General features: G+C 33.4%; 1 protein-coding gene across 1 annotated transcript in view; it reads right to left on the bottom strand.

Moving 5' to 3' along the window:
- Positions 1 to 1346: 1346 nt before the first annotated feature.
- LOC129218467 (multidrug resistance-associated protein 1-like) overlaps positions 1347 to 19054 on the bottom strand; it is a 44968-nt gene continuing 27260 nt past the window's right edge. Inside the window, exons 14-18 of the mRNA XM_054852746.1 lie at positions 18529 to 18630; positions 10853 to 10999; positions 5988 to 6146; positions 4608 to 4774; positions 1347 to 1545 (exon numbers count right to left, since the gene is read on the bottom strand). Of these exons, the coding sequence (XP_054708721.1) occupies positions 1347 to 1545; positions 4608 to 4774; positions 5988 to 6146; positions 10853 to 10999; positions 18529 to 18630 (774 nt within the window). The remainder of the gene's footprint in view (positions 1546 to 4607; positions 4775 to 5987; positions 6147 to 10852; positions 11000 to 18528; positions 18631 to 19054) is intronic.

Consider the following 19054-nt stretch of genomic DNA (forward strand, 5'->3'; position numbering starts at 1 on the left):
AAGAACACAATAAAAATAGAGTATATTTTTTGAGAATGAATTGGTATTCTCGTTCAAATATTCAGTTTTCATACGTTCAGCAATCGAGAAAATGAGTAGAAAGTATAAGAATTTTCGAAAATCATCAGTAAAATTTAAAATCCAGTAAATTACGCTTTAGATAAAATAGAGAAAATGTAATACATATTCCAAAACCCGCTGGAGTAGCCTGAATGCAATGTTGGAGCACTTCTGCAAGCTTTAGTAATAGCACTCAAAACCTTTAAGTTTCAAAAAGTGCCCTCCAAAGAAGGAAGACGACTTTAAAAGGGGTAACAGAAAACTGCGTGAACACAGGATGACTTGCAGGACAGTGCAGTAAGTTACTGCTCATGTTTTTGAATTTCTCTTTAAAGTGAGGGGTAAAATTAGCGAAAGTATCAAGCACTTTAACTGAGACTACGACTTGGTGGAATGGTGAAATCAAGCAGTATTCACCCCTTGCTGTAACGATGCAAATTCACTGATACAGTGGCTAATGTTAATGAAATAACAAGTATTATCAATGCAAGTTAAATTGGATACAGCAAAACACACAACCAAGAGGCATCGTTTTTGTCAAAAAATTTTTAGTTCTTGAGCTAAAACCCAGCACATGAAAGGAAAAATGTATTTCAGAAGGTGATAATGTTAATGCGGATCTTTTTCTAACTGTCCACAATCAATTGGATTTAGTAAAACCAATTGCAGTGGAGCCACACCACGTGTTTTCATCAAGCGCATTATTTTTAGAACGAAAATCCTTTACCATCTCATACGAGCGGCACACTTTTGCTTACCAAACGATAATTTGTTGCTAATTAGGATCTGATTTTGTAGTGCTTTAAAATTGCTGTACGGAATTCAAGACTATTAATTCAAATAAAAACAGTCCTTCCTAAAAAGCACAACTTTTTCTATTTAATATAAAAATTTAATTTTTAGAAGAATAATCCCGGGATCCCACGGGATTGGCTCGTTACAATCCAGAAATCTCGTGGGACTGAATTCGGTGCGGGATTGGAAGCTTTAATGTATAGACATAATGCAACGTTTGAAGGAAGACGTCCAATTCTCAAGATGTATACCCTATCTACAAGGGTTAAAATCAAAATTTCAAGATGCGTTAAATCTTATTCTCTACTCGAGTTTACTTCAAATTTCTAGTTTAATCTCTTACAAAATTGAAATTTTGAATTTTCACCACTGGCAGCCAGCCCGCACAATTAGAAAAATGTATACTCATATAATTACAGTCATGACATTAAGTTAGCAACAGTTAGTAAAAAATATGCAAATGATTAATTCAAATAAAGCATTTTAAAATCTCACTTGTCATAGTCTATTACTGTGTTCAATCGGTGAGCAATCGTAAGTACTGTATGATTTGCTAAAGCTGTTCGAATAGTGTTTTGAATTCTTTGGTCTGTGTCCATATCTACAGCTGCGGTTGCTTCATCTAAAACCAGAATTTTAGTTTTCTTTAAAAGTGCTCTGGCAAGGCAAAATAGCTGTCTTTGTCCAGCGCTGAAAATAAGCACATCTTTTAGTGAGAATGCAATTATCATATATTAAATCAATATTTAGTATTCTGCTTTTTCCAGAGCAATTACTAACTTTCAGTTTGAGTTAAACGAGATTTCGTGCACATAAACCAAACCAAGTCTTCTAATGATTGCTTGCGGATATCACTAGGCACCAAATTATGCAAACGCTCTTAGATGAAAATAGTCAATTCTAACATGATTCAACATGTTGAGCACGATAAAAGCAAAGAAACAGTTGTATTGCTGACGTTTGTCTTGTAATGCATACGATGTTTAGAAAAGTATGTTTGTTGCACATATGGGTCACTTTTCGTTAAATTGGCGTACACAATTGGCGAACAGTGTTGGCAGTCAACACTGTTCGTAAGTTGACTTACACCCTTTCAACAAAAACTGATTCATATTTGGAGTCTCTGAATCTGTTCTATTTTTCTAACTTATTTTGGTCTGTATCTTATAACGGTTGTTGATAGCATCTCTGATGAGCGTCGAACAGCAGTTAGCCAGTATTGCCTTTGACCAATTCCCCTGATTCCATTATTTAGGCAAACAATTATTTAGTCCTTACAAAAAAATTTATCATGCTCATCACAGACATAACTGCCCACAGTTTTTAAGGAAGAAATTCAAGTGAGAGCCCATGAAGTGGATTTTTAAGACTGTATTTCTACCGAAAATAAGAAAAAAGTCCATAATCCAGTACCAGATCCTTGTGGTTAGTCAATTGGCACTTTTCAGGAAGTTTGTTGACACTTGACAAAACATTTTTTAAAGCTATTTTGTTTTTTAAACTTAAAAGAAGTTTCTTAATCTTGGTGTCTCTGAAGAACTGTTTAATTTTTGGCCCCCTTAAACTTCTTCCATACTTAGTCTAGAAAGCTTCGTAAAACGCAACATGACATTATGCACAAAGTGACAAGTGTCTCGTTTATTTTACTCTTGCTTGATATTGCGCAACCAATTTCCTGATCTCGTCTGTGGATACCGATCAGAAATAATGGTTAAGAGGTGATGCAATGTGAAACAATCTTTCTTAAACGTGTATTAATGTCTTCAATAGCGCACTTTTCTAACCCAAAATGTACATCTCTTTGCAACGAGAGCCATTCTGCCTTTTTCGAATTTGATATTCTAGTTCAGCTCGTTACATTCATTCAGAATTGGGTCATTTTCCTTAAGAAGCAATTTCTTTGTTGTCTAGTGTAATTACAAGTTTTGAGGAATTTCATGCAGTTGTTGAATCAAGACTGGGGCTACGCAATCACTGGGAAACGTAATTAGGATGACCTACAAATTGCTGCACAACTTAGAGTTGAAAAGTTTGATCAAGCTGTGAAGACTCCTAAACATTTAATACGTGAGCATGAGGTCAATCTTATATCGCATACCGGCGAAAGTGACACATTAAAAAAAAGCATAGGATAAGTTCAAAGTTATACGCAATATTAGATTTACAGTGCAGAACTTTTTATCCGGAACCAGAATACCGGCAACTTTTTCCCGATTTTCCCGCCATTTTGGTAATTTTTGAAAAAATAAGCATTTTTTCTGAAATACCAAAAAGAATATGCACGATTTCTTAATAAACACCGTATTACTCACGGAAAACTCGGGAAACTGCTTGCAAACAATAACTTCAAATGGTTGTCCTTTATGCGGGGCAAAACTTCCCAAATATTTTCTTGAATTAAAAAGTACATTCGTAAATATGAACTTTTAGTGTTTTGTTCTAACTGAAAGCTAAGGAAATGGATATTGTCGCATTTTATTATGGCATTTTATTGAGTATTTTATTGAATATTGAGTATTTTATTGAATGGCCTCTAATTAAAGGCGTTTGGCGTAAGTGACGTCGCAAAAGTGTATGAAACACCGAAAACCAGATTCGCGAATTTTCCGGAGAGTTATCTGATCGTGAAATCTAGAAATCCATTAAACGCAATACTAATAAGGCTGCAAGAACTCATAAATAAAATTTCTGTTGGTATTAGCAAAATGCAAAAGTATTAGTTATGAATAACTACCGTAATCGCAAACACAAAACCTTTACAAAAATAATAATAATAATAATAATTAAAAAAAAAACGCGATCATGAAAGCAAATTTAGTAGAAAAATCGCACATTTAGGTTCAAAAACTTATTTTTTGCCCTTCCTTACATCTTCTTTCGTTTTAAAACATTGAAAAGTGGTGATTTTTTTTTCTTTTCCAAACAGAATGTGAGGGTTTCAGGTATTACGAATAACTTGAGTTTTTTGGTGTTTAAATTATTCTCTCACTATTAGTTTTTAATATTTCAATATTTATAAGCATTTATGAAGTTTTCTTCTTATTTTAATATGCATAACTATTTATTATAGTAATTTAAGTTTTACAAACAATCGGCCAATAGCTCTTTTTAGCGATCCAGAAAACCGGGGAATTCAGATATCCGGAGTAGCGATGGTCCCGAACTTCCCGGATAATTGGTTCTCTACTGTATCTGATTTATGCTTATTTCCTGCAATATAGATGTTTTATGCTCAATTCCTGCGATATACACAGATGTTTTATGGTGGTATGTTTACTGGTTGGTTTCTGTAATATAAATTAGTGTTGTAAAGTTGAAAATGAAATTATTTTCTTTTAAATTATTAAACCTTAATGATGATATCGTCTTTACGCCATCAGACACTAGTTATGAAAACTAGCTTTGTGGCTATAAGGAGCATTAAAATTAATTTTAAATCATCAATTACTTCTCTTTTTAAACTATTTTTCAGCTGTGCCGCTTTTGTCGACGGTGAGCAATGTGATAAACATAATTCGGGGAAAGAACAGTGAACACAGTTCATTCGAAAATCTTTTAACATTTATGTAACTACATTTTGTTGTTTAAGATATTCCATTTTTAGACTTTTATTCCGAAATATTGCACATAAATGTTAAATAATTGCTCATAAAAATTAATGCATTTTCAATGTAACGATGGATGTGACAAACAGTTAGTATTTCAATTTAATTACAGTGATTTGTGCTAAAAAAAGTCAGATTTTTTTTTACCTTAAATTGAGTCCACCTTCTTCTACTTCATGTTCCAAACCTTTGTTTAAACTAGATACAAAATCTTTCAAATTAGAGCTGTCCAGACTACGCCATATTTCTTCATCATCGTAATCATTATTTGGATCTAAATTGAATCTTAGAGAGCCAGTGAACAAAACAGGGTCCTAAAGAAACAAATTCAAAACTCGAAAATTTATTTTTATATACTTATGTTCTTTAAAAATTACACATAATGATTCAGTTTTTATTTAGGGAGAAGTAGGGAAATCCGGGTTAAAGAAAAACATGAATTGCTAGTCAAAGTTACAAATATATATATATATATATATATATTGTTAGCCAAGCATAACTACAAAGCATTAAGGGCCATTCCACGAAAAACGGTCACTTTCTCTGGCACGTGACGCCTCATATTTTTTTCTTTAAAATAATACTTTAAAATATTTATGAACAATTTTTTTCTGCTTAACAAATTACAAACTTGTGTGTGATATATTAAGCCAAATATTTCGGCATTACTGTTTAAAATTGTTACTTTTTAATGAAACATATGAACCGTCACGGGCGGGACAAGCGGATGACTTTTTCGTGGAATGATCATAAAGAAGCTTTTATTCAATTGATTTGCATACAAGCATTTTTTAAAGAATCGATTAGCATTTTTTTTAAAAATCGATTATTTCATCAAACTACACCATTGATTAAGCAGTAATGATACTTATGGAAAGGTAATTGCACTTAGAGTTTGGATACAACATTTTAAGTAGGACAAAAGTCACACATGTAGTTGTGTGGGCTATTCACATCCCTACACGGGTTATTCCATCGTGACGAACGTAACATTCAAAGAATCTGTTTCGTTGCAAAACAAGAGTTTTGAACGTTTAATAATCATTTGCTTGTAGTTTTCTTGAATTATGGGAAAAAATACAACTTCTTTGTAATCCTTCATACAATAGGGCCACTAAAAACACCATCACGAAATTAGCGACTGTTTTGAGGAACCGTTACAGTATGAAAAAAATGCGTTGGAACTTCGAATAAGATACAACCACAAGTGCATAAAAGAACTGATGTCGAATCTTGTGAATGTACTCAAAAAAAAAAAAAAAAAAAAAATAAATAAATAAAAAATAAAAATGTGGATTTTAAAATAAGTTCACAATGAAAGGCGATTCTCATTTGATTGTGTTTCAAAGGGGAAAAAAAAACACGCACATTTAGCATAAAAAATTAAAATTGTAGTTGAAAGGTAAAAGCGTTCCGCAATCACCGTTTTTTGTAAAAGACAACAGAATACTCAAACTTTCAACAAGTAATAAATATATAATCCCATAATGAAATTTGTAGCTTAAGCTGTAATCAAATTTTCCATACTTGAGGGATGATGCTTATATTGGATCTTAAAGCGTGCAATCCAATTTTAGAAACATCTGTCCGGTCAATAAAGATAGCTCCATATACAGGTTCAATAATTCTGAATAATGCCAAAGTAACTGATGATTTTCCAGCGCCTGTCCGTCCTACTATTCCAACCTGAAAAAAAATCCCTTATTAAAGTTGGATAATAATTTATAATAATAGTAATGTTTTACAATAGCGAACTGCAAAATCGTTTTCCATTTATATATTTTTATATTCCAATCTGGGGGGGGAGGGGAGAGGACATGTATGCAGTTACTGTGTAATCAATTTAAATATAAATGTACCCTGTATTTATCGGTAAGAAGAGTCGGCTTTTTTTTATGGAAATATAATTCCTTTAACATATTTCTCGATACTAAATGACAGGATTCCAACTCAGCGCAACATATTGAAATCCCGAAAACAGGTCGCGCTAATCCTAGCCAATAGGACAGTTTATTTCGGTTACCTGTAGAAAAACAATGAACTTCACGTTTTCAAGCCTCTGCATTCATATGAAACTGAAAAACACAGAACATTTTTACAGTACTCATTCTGCTAAGTTCAATCAACTGCGACTAGCAACAGGAGCACCTACCTCTCTGTGATTGTTGGAGAAATATACAAAGCGAGCTGCCATCTCAAACCAACAACAGATTAAAAACTGTTTTAACGTTGGGAGCTCAAAAATATTTTTGTTTTTTCAAAAAAAAAAAAAAAAAAAGGGAGCTTCCTTTTTGTAATATTTGAATTGATATGTAAATGCAACTTGGTTAAAATAGTGGAAATGTGATTTTTTCACTTTTTGTTTTTGTAAAAATTTCAAAAAAAAAAAAAAAAAAAATCACAAAAAATAGACCTAACTGCTATTTATACCAATTGAGTCCGACTCCAATTGAGTTAAAAGTCAAATAATGAAAACACATGGTACTAGACGAAACACAACCAATCATAAACCAAGGGACATAGTTAATGCTCAAGGATATTAAAAGTCAACTTACGAGATTTGAGGACAAGAGACAAAGGCGATCAATCAAAAGGCCAAGGAATGGAAAAAGAGGTCACAATTATAAACAGTATTTGCTTTCAAGCATCAGGATAAAATTGAGTCCAGGAAAAAGTGAATCGAATACTTCAGAAAGAGCACATAGGTCCCATTTTTTACGAAATTGAGTTAGCTGTGGTTTTATTGTACTTGTATGAAGAGAAATCGACTAGTGAAGAAGAGAAGTCAATCATTGCACAACAAAGCACTTTATTTAGGAGCCAGTTTTTGTTTAGTGCAGAAAGGGCATAAGGCAAAAGTACTTTTCATGCTCTTTCTGCACTAAACGCGAAGGAAGGAATAGTAAGACGCAATGTGAGTATAAGGCAAGATCATAGAAAAATTAGTTTTTTGTTGGCGAAATGAAGTAAAAACAAATAACTCCTTTAATCTAGTGTTATAACGGTAATGGTAGGTTCATCAGTACGGGGGGGGGGGGGTGTCAGGGAGCAGGATTCGAAATTATGACCTGGGTAGAGATAAGGCAGAAAAGTATTGGAATGAAATTCGCTAGTTTCTCAGGGATCTTATTAACGACACCCTACACTGTCAAAACTACGGGTGCCTTTGACTAACTATTTGGCTCCCTGGGGTGAAAACACGGGACCTCAGGGTGCAATAGAGGCTAGGAAATGTGATCAAGGTGAATGACGCTAATAAATGGGAAAGCGGACCTCCTAAATGCATGGGTGAAACGCTGGCGCATGCGCTCTCCGCTTTGACATCATTCAACCACAATCAATGGCGGACGCAAGAATAACTACGCACATGCACTTTCCCATTGAATGAAGTACGAAATTGGATTAAAACTCATAAGTTTCTGCGATTTACTCTTCAAAGTTTCGCGTAAGTACAGGCATTTGATCATAGTGTAGCTTTTAAGGCTTTCGAACATATTTAAAAGCGTTTCAAAGGTACGTTGATTCTTCAGTTAGCCGTTATGTACATTTGCTATTTCTATCATGCATAAATTTTACCTAAAAATAGCTACCAGCACCGGATAAGTAACATTTAATAATCAAAACGCTTAAATTAGATGATATTTAAAAAGTTATTTCAACTATTAATTTTGACTATGTGGTTTTACTTGCTTGTATTGTCAACAATCTTGTGGATTTTTAACTAAGAGATTTATTGTTAGCAATGTGATGCACTTAGCAAGTGAACGGAAACTCTAATTGCGATGATGCAAATAACAAAAACATAAAAGCACGAAAAAAAAAAAAAGGAAAGCGGATTGAGAAAAAGAAATTTCTTATCCGTATTGATTTTTTTTATTTATTATCTCGTGTGTAAGTTAACTAGCTTTCCACGGCGTTATTGCTTAAAGCAAATGACTGAGCTTTTTTCGTCACTCTAGTAATAGTAAGAATGAATAACTCGTTAGAATTTGTTTTGGCTTTTAATTTATCGAAAGACTTGTGCTCTTTTATATTCAATACAGATATTCAAATGTCGAAACATATATACGTACGTACTAATATGGTGCTCTTGATTAAAATTTCGAACGTGATGAAACGATTTTATTTCTCCATGATTGCAATATAATTGAATATACCTACGCTCTTCATTTTCGGTACGATCGTGCTGCAGTAAATGTCAATAACATATTAAAATTACTGAGCAATCCAAGTGGATGTACGAAAATTACTGCACGGCAGACAAATTTAAGTCATGAACACTTCTAAACTATGTTCGAAAGTTGAAATGTGATCAAATGCCATAAAGTACAAGTTTTAATCATTTTCAGAACTATTCAATGTGGAAAATGTACCAAGACGTAGTTTTTATAACTCAAAATAATAAATTATAATGTATACAATTGTTTACGGAAATGCACACAAAACCGAGGGGGGGGGGGGGGGGGGCTCAGCAACAGGAAACAGAGGGTGCCAATGTTCTGCCATAGGGTTCCGTTTTTCACCGCGGTGCACGCTGGGTGAAGGGTGCCGGTTTTTCGCCCGTGTTAAGAGTGCAATTTCGGCGCCGTAAAGAGTGCCGCTGGAGAACAAGCTTTTCACCCTTGAAAAATGCCAAATGCAACCTGTAGTTTTACCAGTGTAGGAATCCTAAGAAACTACACTTTCAGTGAGGTATACGCTAATCAAAATAAGAACAACACTGCAGGAAACTTTTTCTAGAAATAACACTGATGAAATTAAACAAGATTGCTGATGACTTTCCTCTGAGAGGACATTCGTTTAATCCTTGCGATCGGGATTTTGGGACAATAAAATGAATGTTAAACAGATTTGTGAAATTCTGAAATCACATCAAGATTCACCGTCAAATATGTTGAAAACAATGAAATTTGTAACTGATAAAACGGGTGCCCTTCATTTTTTTAGAGGATTTATCTCCCAAATTGAGATTTAAAAAAAAAAAGGTTCTACTAGTTGACAAATGTTTTCAATTCTCAACATTCACGATGTTTAAATATTTGATAGAACACCAATGAAACGGTTTCAGGCTAGTTATGTTATAGACGGTTTTCAAGAGCATACTGCAAAGTAACGCTTGTCTGCTGAACTACCTTTGTCAATATTAAGAAATGAAAGGGAAAATTTTCGTAATGTAGGAAGAAGTAACAGATGTCAAGATGATTATTCAGTACAATTGTGAACATAATCATATTAATATGTACTTTGAACTTGGTACAGAACACAATACAAGAGAAGGATGAAAGAAGATTTCCATTGAGGATGTATTTAAAGAATATGAATGGTTTTATACATACACATGTGAAACTTTAGTTTTTTTCTCAGTTTGTTAGTTATATTTATTTTTTACACCAGATTTTATTATTTCACAAAAACAAGACGAGAGAAAGAGGAAAAAACAAGACTATTTTCTTCAGATAATGAATTTATGATGCATACGGACTTCACTAATTATTTCTGTCACTTTGTTTTATTGTTTTAATTATCATAAAACAGTTTGAAACAAATCTGTTGCACTTGTTTTACATTTTCATCACTCTAAACTAGTCTTTCAGATTATTAATTGCAGAAATGCCATAAGTCAAAAATTTTAAAAAAATTTAAATTAATTTCAGTGACGAAATGAAACGTAATTTAAGTAAGGTAATGATCCTACTTGTGGCTAGATTAGTCATAAAAACTCTTGTAGAATTTAGTTCATATATGAATGAAATAAACACATTTTATTTAATCCTGAAAAGTTTCATTAGTGGGACTTATGCCCTTTCTGAAATGTTGTTGTTGTTGTGTCCATAATCAACAACTACGGAATGATTGCTGCAATTGCCTCGAAAGGTTAAACTTCTTTATTAACAGATAAGACAACACAAGAAAGATTTACAGCACATCGAGAGGAAAATAACACCTAGGGCACCTGCGGGAATCGAACCCGCAACCTCCGGCATATGAAGCGAAGCTTCTACCATGAAGCCACGGAGGCCCCCCTTTCTGAAATATTCGATTCAAGTACGTTTACAAGAGAATGAGAAATTTTCCAAGTGTGATAAGATTCCTAAAGATCCAGGTCATAGACCGAAGAGCATCTGTTAATAAATCTGGCAGAAGAAAAATACAAGCAATGACCTGAAGTCTAACAATGCTGAGAAATCGAAGAAAGGGTTTGTCCTTATACTTTACAAATCTTTAGAGCTGTTTCAGACGGTGCTTGAAGTTACGTTTATTCTGACCTATGCAAGTAGAACCTCATTTGCACATTTTTTTTTCCCGCGCTTCTCACTTTGATAAATTTTTCCTCTCATTTTATAAGTTATAAAAATGAAAAATTCATTAAATGAAGAAAGAACCTCTCTTACCTTTTCATTGGAGTTGACACGAAAGTCTATGTCCCTTAAAACTAAATTTAAGTCTTTGCGGTACTTTGTGCTATAATTGTCAAAAATGATTTCGCCTTTGTTAGGCCAGTTGCTAGGAGGTTCATTTTCGGGAATACTCCAGTCTGCCTAAAAAACAATAACTGTAAGTCATGCAAACTTTTTATGATATGAAAGTAAAACTATAATTTCAATGAGTCATGAATGCTTTCAGTTTTTCAGAATAAAATCTTAACAGAAAAAAGAAAATAAGTGAGTGTTAGTGGAAATTTTCGTTCATTATTTTTGTAATTGAACATAACAAGGATCATTTCAAAGCCAAAGAGGTGTTTTAAATTATTCAAGGTATTAGTAGATGGCTCAAAAATATCAAAGTTAAAAATGTAATAAAAAAATGTGCGTCACGGGACGCTCGGCAGAAGTGATAACTTTCAAATTATTATCATTATTTAATCCTATGAAAGTAACCATTGGCTTATGGTAGCTATAATAAGCAATGAAATTTATGCATTGTATGTTAGCTAAAAATCTTGCAAAGACCGCATCAAGTACAGTTTCGTGACTTGTAGTGGCTTCTTCTGACTTATTAATCATTTGTAATTGTAATTTGGATTGTAGAAACGATAGTAAATTTTTAGCTCGATCAGAAGCAAAATTAACATTAAAATCTCCGGTTGAAATTAAAGTAATTGTATAATAATCTTTAGTAACTAAAGCAGAATCTTCTTGTGTATAATTTAAAAACTGTTTATGAATAAATTGAATAATACTTGAAATACTTTTGTTCAGATATATATATATATATATATATATATATATATACATGTTGGCAATAATAATTTGTTTCTTTGCTTCATTGAAATATTCCACTATACACATTTCACCAGTATCGTTTAGTGCAGCCGTATTAAAGCTTGTAGCATTATTATCATGTAATCCTATATTTGGAGTGACAATATTTATGCAATCAAGATCATTCTGATAAACTGCTACGTCTCCTGCTCTTATATTTTGACGCTTTATTTGCACAATACGTTCAAAAGATGGAATAATTTTAGTATCATTCTGCCCCCCCCCCCCTGCAAAAATCACCAGGGACCCTAACCGCACACTTTATTAGACCCCCCTCAAATAACTAACTTTTTAACAAGTGACTGTTTTAAAGTTAAAGTCAGTTTAGATTTTATTCTGTGAGGCACAAATTAAATGTTTATTTATTATTTTTTGTTTCCTCGGCTGTCCCCCAACTCCGCGTTGCGGAGTCTGCGGGGAGGAAGTTCGTTTAAAATATGTACACCTTATCACCGTTCAAAACCGTAAATAAAGCGAGATATTTTTAGTATAGTTAATCGCAAAAATGTTTTTGTTTTGAAAATCAATTTAAAGATTAAATGCTGTTTTGAATATATTTTGTTTACAATGTTATTGGTACTATATTGCATTATTAAACTCACCTTTCGTTAGGAGATTGCGTTATGTTGGGACGATCATGCCCCTCTCCCCATCTTCTGTTAGTTTCATTACTTTTTCTACTATCACTTAACGCTTAACGCTGACCCAAAGAGTGAAGAAACAAAATATTTCCGACCATGCACGCTTCTGTTGTATGCGCGAGCGAAAGGAATGCCAGACGATAGTTGCGCCGTAACGCGCGTTATGTCACAAATCGGTTTACCCTCCCATAAGAAGTTATCATTAAAAAAATAGCCTATAACCTTTCTCAACAAACGGACTATTCAACACAAAAAGAATTTTTCAATTCGAACCAGTAGTTCCCGGGATTAGCGCGTTCAAACAAACAAACTCTTTAGCTTCATATTATTAGTTAATTATTAAGAAAAATAATACTATGATACGTATATAATATTTTTTAAGAACCATTTTTAGCATCGTTTAGGATTTTCTCTGAAAAGTACTCTCGAGATTTGTCTCATGGCTGACTCGAACCTACCCCCACTGGATCGCAAAGCCCACACTTCCAGGTCAAGCCACCATGGCTACTCGTATTCTTCATTCCAAACATTTTATATTATACTAACGTAAATTTTTTCGTTTTCATAACATTTTTTATTGCTGCTCCACTCCTATTAGTCATAGCGTAATGTTATATAGCCAATAGCCTTCCTCAATGAATGAACTATTCAACAGAAAAAGAATATTTCAATTCAAACCAGTAGTTCCCGAGATTAGCGCGTTCAAACTATACTGCTTTTGATTATCAGTATAGATATAATATGCTTAATTATTTGAACGGAGTCAAAACTTAAAAGAAAAAAAAAGAAAGAAAGAAACTCTTCGATTAAGGTTTTGCAGCAGCAAGGGGCGTTTCCAAAAAATTGATTTTTAGACCGTATGTCTATTTTTCGTCATTAACCGGTCCGGTAAGCTTTAATATGAGGGGGGAATTTCTTCAAGAAAGAAGAAAGATCTCGCATACCGACAGAAAAATAATCCACAGAAATAATATCTAAGATAAGATATTGAGGAGAAGTGTTTTTTTTTTTTGAAAATTTATACAATTTTTGTTATTGCAGGCTGTTTGAACTGTTGTGGCTCAGATGGCAGCACGTGTTTATCAATTAACCGCACGGTTAAATGCAAAATCTGTTGAACTAAGTTTGTTTTTTAAGCGTAGCTTTTCGAATGTAGTAAAAATGTGACTGGCTATTTGTTGTTTCCGAAAGATAAAAAATAATAATACTTTACCCATCGAGTTGTTTGTAATTTTAATGTTTTGCTTCGTATATTAATAAATATTCATAGGTTAACCATCTAGCCAAAGAAGTAGAGTCATGCTCCCAAACACCTATGTCTCATATCTGTTAATGGAATGACACTCGAAATCATATAAAAAAAAGAGAGGAATAAGGAGTTGCAAATCACATGGGAGGGATCAAAATATTTTTCCAAATACAAAAACATTGTAAACTCCATCAATGAAAATTGTTGTTGTTGTTGTCGTCGTGTCCAAAGAAGTGCAGAGTGCGAAAGGTTTAAATGGCTCCAAAAGTCTTAAAAACAAGATTCGCTAATTCTGGAGCCCGATGACTGTAAAGGATTTCATGTGGTGGTGCTCCAAGTTGGAGGAGGGAGCGAATAATGGTCTGGCAATTAAAGACATGGTCCGGGGTTAGTTGTGAATAGGGACAGTGCTTGCAGATGGGATAGGATTTAATATTATTTGGTAGAATCTTCATGCCCTTGAAATGTCCAGTACGTAGCCTAGCTATTGTAGAAGAGAGGTTTCTTGGGCAGTGGAGGTGAGGGATTGTTGCCTTGCTGAAAAGCTGATTATATCAATGGAAATTATAAGTGGGTTAAAAATAGAAGCGAAGAAACAAAATCAAATAGAATCCTAACCGATTCCTTCTTAACTAAAGAAAAACTTTTTAAACTAAGGAAATCAAACACCCCCATCTTCGAGATCTGCCGAAAAATTGAAAATTCCGAGCACGTAATTTGGAATTAAAGCAGAAACATTGAACAAAGGAACTTCATTATAAATACTATAACGGCTAATAACTTAAGTTTAAATGACATTTTTAGTCTGGATTTACATAAGGATCCAAGATACGGAAGGGCTATCCTCGCCTTCTTCTGATCCCGTCCTCTCTTTGTTCTTCTTTTTTAGTCAGTTTACTTCAGTTATTCACACAATGTACTCGTGTTAATTCAATTGGTTCATCTATCATTGTAAAAAGAATTTAATTCTTAGCAAGTTTCATTATATTAAAGACGGCTATAAAAAGATTAGCCTCATCCCAACTGTTTTTAATTCAATATATGATACGAAAGGGAGGCAAAGCGCTCTGTATACGCAGCCCTCAACACTATTTTCTCCTGAGAATTTTCAGGAAGAAGAAGAAGATTTGGGATTTTTCCAGTACTAAATGTTCATTTTGCTTTCATTTTGTGATTATCATTCATCGTAAATAGCTGAGAATAAGCTGTAAATTTCAGAAATTTCCTTATTATGCACAATTTTTTAAATACTTTCGAGTGAGTATAACTGATATTCACGAAAATATAAGAATATCTTTCAAAACTACCAATGTTGTTGGAAGGTTTTTGGGGTCATAACACGCAACGACTTCCATCAAAGCTTACCAAACTTTTAGAAAACTTGACTGCATATAAGAGAAGTAAAATACTAAAAATTTAAATTAAATGTTGAAAATTTGATAAAATATGGACATTTCAAGCGATTTTTCACTGCGCATGCAAGCAATTTATAACTTTGATAACTTAAAACTTAACTAGATTCCTCGACTCATGATAAACTTCCAGTTGAATATCTTAAATATCAGAAATTTATCAACGATCTAATGAGTCGAAACAAATACAGTCGACTCCCGCTACAACGTGATCCGAATTACGCGAAATGGCTATAACGCGATTTTTTCCCCGGTAAAGAATTTTATTCCTAACGCGAATTTTTCACCCACAACGCGAAAATTTTCCGCATGGAATCGCGGTTTTTTCGTGACCTTCATCCCTTTGGCATCACTGAGAGCGGAAGTTCCCACACCGTACTATAGTCTGAACATCGCTTATAGAAATAACTTTATACTCCTCATTTTCCATTTATTTTTTTCATTCTATATGGGAAAGTTAATGAAATATAATGACACCTAAGAGCGCTGTTTCGTTTCAAGTTTGTGAAGATAGAAAGATAAAGAGAAAGTTCAACAACTATAGTGCATTTGTTTTTCTTACTACATAATGTACGTACCGTAGTGGTTTATTTTACGTCTTCCTTTCCCATTGATCATTGATTTTGTGCATCGTAGCAGTTTTTTATGTTAAATAAAACTTTTTTTAAATACGATAAATAAAAATTCAATTTTGTATTTAAGAAACAGTAATGTATAGTTAAGAAATTGTTTTTAACAGTTTGAGGTGGTATTTACAAGTGTCTTTAATCGTATAGGTATGTTTATAAAAGTTTTTACACATACCCTTTTCCACAACGCGAAATTTCAACTTACGCGAAGGGTCTTGGAACGCATCCCTCGCGTAAGTCGGGACTCAAATGTAATCTGTTTTTGTCATGAATCACTCTGAAGGATTGCAAGCAAATGTTACAAACTAGTGAACGGCCCCTCACAATTCGTCGCCTGTCCAAGAATTATTGAAATTCGGCTCATTAGATCGCAGATAACATTCTGAGTTTTTAAGATATTGAACTGGGATTTTATTATGAGTTGGGGAATCTAGTTCGGGTCTAGATGAGCCTGAAAACTATAAATTTCTATGTTTCGCGCATGGTGCTAAGAAAAATTATTTTAAACAATCATGTTTCATCACATTTTCGACATTTTAAATTCAAATTTTAGTTTTCTTGTATGCTGTCAAGTTTTCCGAAAGTTCGGTAAGTTTTGACGGAAAACTTTGCGTTTCATGAGTCAAAAACCTTCAAATAAATTTCTTAGTTTTGAAAGGAATGTGAATAGCTTATGAGTTCATGAATATCAGTGATACTTTCTCGAAAGTACGTAAAATAATTGTACATAGTAATTAAACCAATTTCTGAAATTTAGAGCTTATGCTCAGCTATTTACGGTGAACGATGACCGAAAATCAGTTTTGTTGACCTCAATTTTTTGTTGATCCCCTAAATGCATTGGTAATATAACTTTTATTGGAAAATGACAGCTAGAGCATACTTTTTATGAGACAAAAGTTACAAAGCAGTTGGTCTCTTATTTCTTGAGAAATCCTTAAAAATGTGAATTTTTGAAACAATACTTTTAGTCATATGATGCCGAATGTAGATAAAATGAAGAAAATAGGCAACCATAGGTTAATTGAATATTTTAAAAGATGAACCAGCAAATCGGCAATGATGGCAAATACTACTAACGCGGGCTTACCAGAAAATAAGCACCTATTTGAAAAATGCAAATTAAAACACTTATTTTGAAACAAAATTTAGTTTTACGTGAAAGAGCATTTCATGTTTAATTTTTCTACAAATTTGTCACCATATTTAAAACAGACGTTTGTCGTAGCGCGAAACCAACTTTTCCTTTCTAACCCTCTTCACAAAAAGATGTCACCAGTTAAGACAGCCACTGTTGGGAGCACATTTTTTTGTTTCATTTTTAATGTAAATTCAAATAGCCTCTAAAATTACTTATCCAAACTCAAGAACAAGGGAAATCAGGAGATGCGAGATTGGGCTGTATGGTGGGTGATCCAACTGTTCCCAACTCAATTTCCGAATTAAGTTTTGGTCAGCAGAATCTCTACTTCTGATTGTCACTTCATGTTGACTTTGAAGCGTGATTTTAGAAGCAATTGCACTGACAGCGTTGACGATGCAAAAAATTAATGTTCTCATTTGTGACGTTCTTCACTGGTGGCAATTTTTGAAGAAAAAAAGAGTGTAAGGAAGTCAGTTTTTCATTTCGACAAATATCTATCCCAAGTGGCAACTATGTAGAAAAAAAGTTTATGAGATGCTCTTTCATCTTAACTATTACTGTTATTACCCCCTTTTTTTTGAAGTAAAAACTTCTTTAGGTGCATTGAGCATTTTTGAGGTGGGGGAAAACCATCCACTTCGCGACACCGAAAGATCGTCACCTCACCGACATTTGGAATACAGCGCATGCGCGGCTTCTCTCTGCTCCTTTACGTGCGTTTTTTTCGTTAAGAACCCAAGGCTCAGTGGCGCAATCGGCAACGCGTCAGTCTCAAGAACCGAACAAGCTGCCGATCGTGAGGTCAGTCCCCACTCTTATATAATATTTTGAAGTCAAAACTTCCTTAGGTGTCCTGGGTATTTTTTGAGAAGAGAAAAAACAATGTTTCTGATATCGGTTAGACATTGTGTTTGCCGTTGTCACTCTGAAAATGGACAGCTAATTTAAATGGTTGCGGTTTATATTTCACCGGATGAGTCTGCAAGCGCAATATGAGAATTTCCGTATGAAAATTTACTTATTTATTCTAAAGACGCTTTTGCATTACTTCAAGATAAAATCAGCAAGAGCTTTGATGATTTGCCAATGATTTTGAGTGGTGATTTCAACATCAATTTTGCAGATGATAAAAATCTACCATTAATTCAATTTTTAAATAGAGAATTTAACGATGTCCAATGATTACATTCTTAGCACAACGGTGTATAAAACTGCAGTTGATGCACTTTAAAAGATATTTAAATAGATTCAAATCAAAGTTTTTAATTTCCTATTTTAGTTGCCATAAACCTACAGTATCAGCTTTGGAATATTATAATAATAATGATGATGGTCAGGGCGTAAAAAATCATTAAATTGAATATGAATGATGTATACAAATTTGAAAAAATAAATAAAACTGGATTTTTTTAAAATTTAAATCACATTTCAAAAAGTTAAATCTGATTTTTTTTTGAAATGAACCCCGAGTTACTTGACATGCCTCAAGTTATAAAATCTTAATTTTTGAAACTACAATTAGTTTTAAATGAAAATTAAACACACACCGCGCGCGGGCGCGCGCGTACACAAACATAAAAAATATATTTTATAGATTTCACTTCTGTTGGCCCATGGCTGCCTTTTTTTTTGTGTAAAAAAAAAAATTCCAAATTGTTACTTATTTTCCGGGCGGCTTTTGAACAAACAAAATAAAATCAAATCATGGAAAAAACATGGAATTTATATTACCTCTGATTCCAAATGCGTGTACTCGTCAATTCTCTCTATTGAAACAGATTTGTTTTCTAGGTCTGTATTCATTCGCACTATCCATGCTGTTGCGTTTTTCATCTAAAAAGACAGTAAGACAGTTGTATTCAAGCTGTTCATTTTGCTTTATACCAGAAGCTTTTAGACACATACAGTGGTGGTCAAACGAAAAAGGACAAAGAAAAACTCACCAAATCTTGGTTACAGTTGGTTGGAAACTAGATTTTGAGAAAGAGAAGGTGATCGCTTTAATTTCACTTTTTTTCCTGTACAATTTTTTGTTGTTCTTATAGATCTGGCCACCACGGTATGATTGGCAAAAGAATTTCAGCACATTTTGTATTAAAAATAAATAGACTTTCACTCTTCATTTCTTAAAGTCTTCACTCAGTGAATCCGAAGATAAAGATGTTTAGAATTTGCTTTCAAATATGAGTTTGAAAATAAATACTTATTCCGAAAAAGTAGAGTACACTGTGGAATATTTTTAATGGAAAAAAATATT

The sequence above is a fragment of the Uloborus diversus genome, chromosome 3 (genome assembly GCF_026930045.1).
Source record: "Uloborus diversus isolate 005 chromosome 3, Udiv.v.3.1, whole genome shotgun sequence".
Lineage (NCBI taxonomy): Eukaryota > Metazoa > Arthropoda > Arachnida > Araneae > Uloboridae > Uloborus > Uloborus diversus.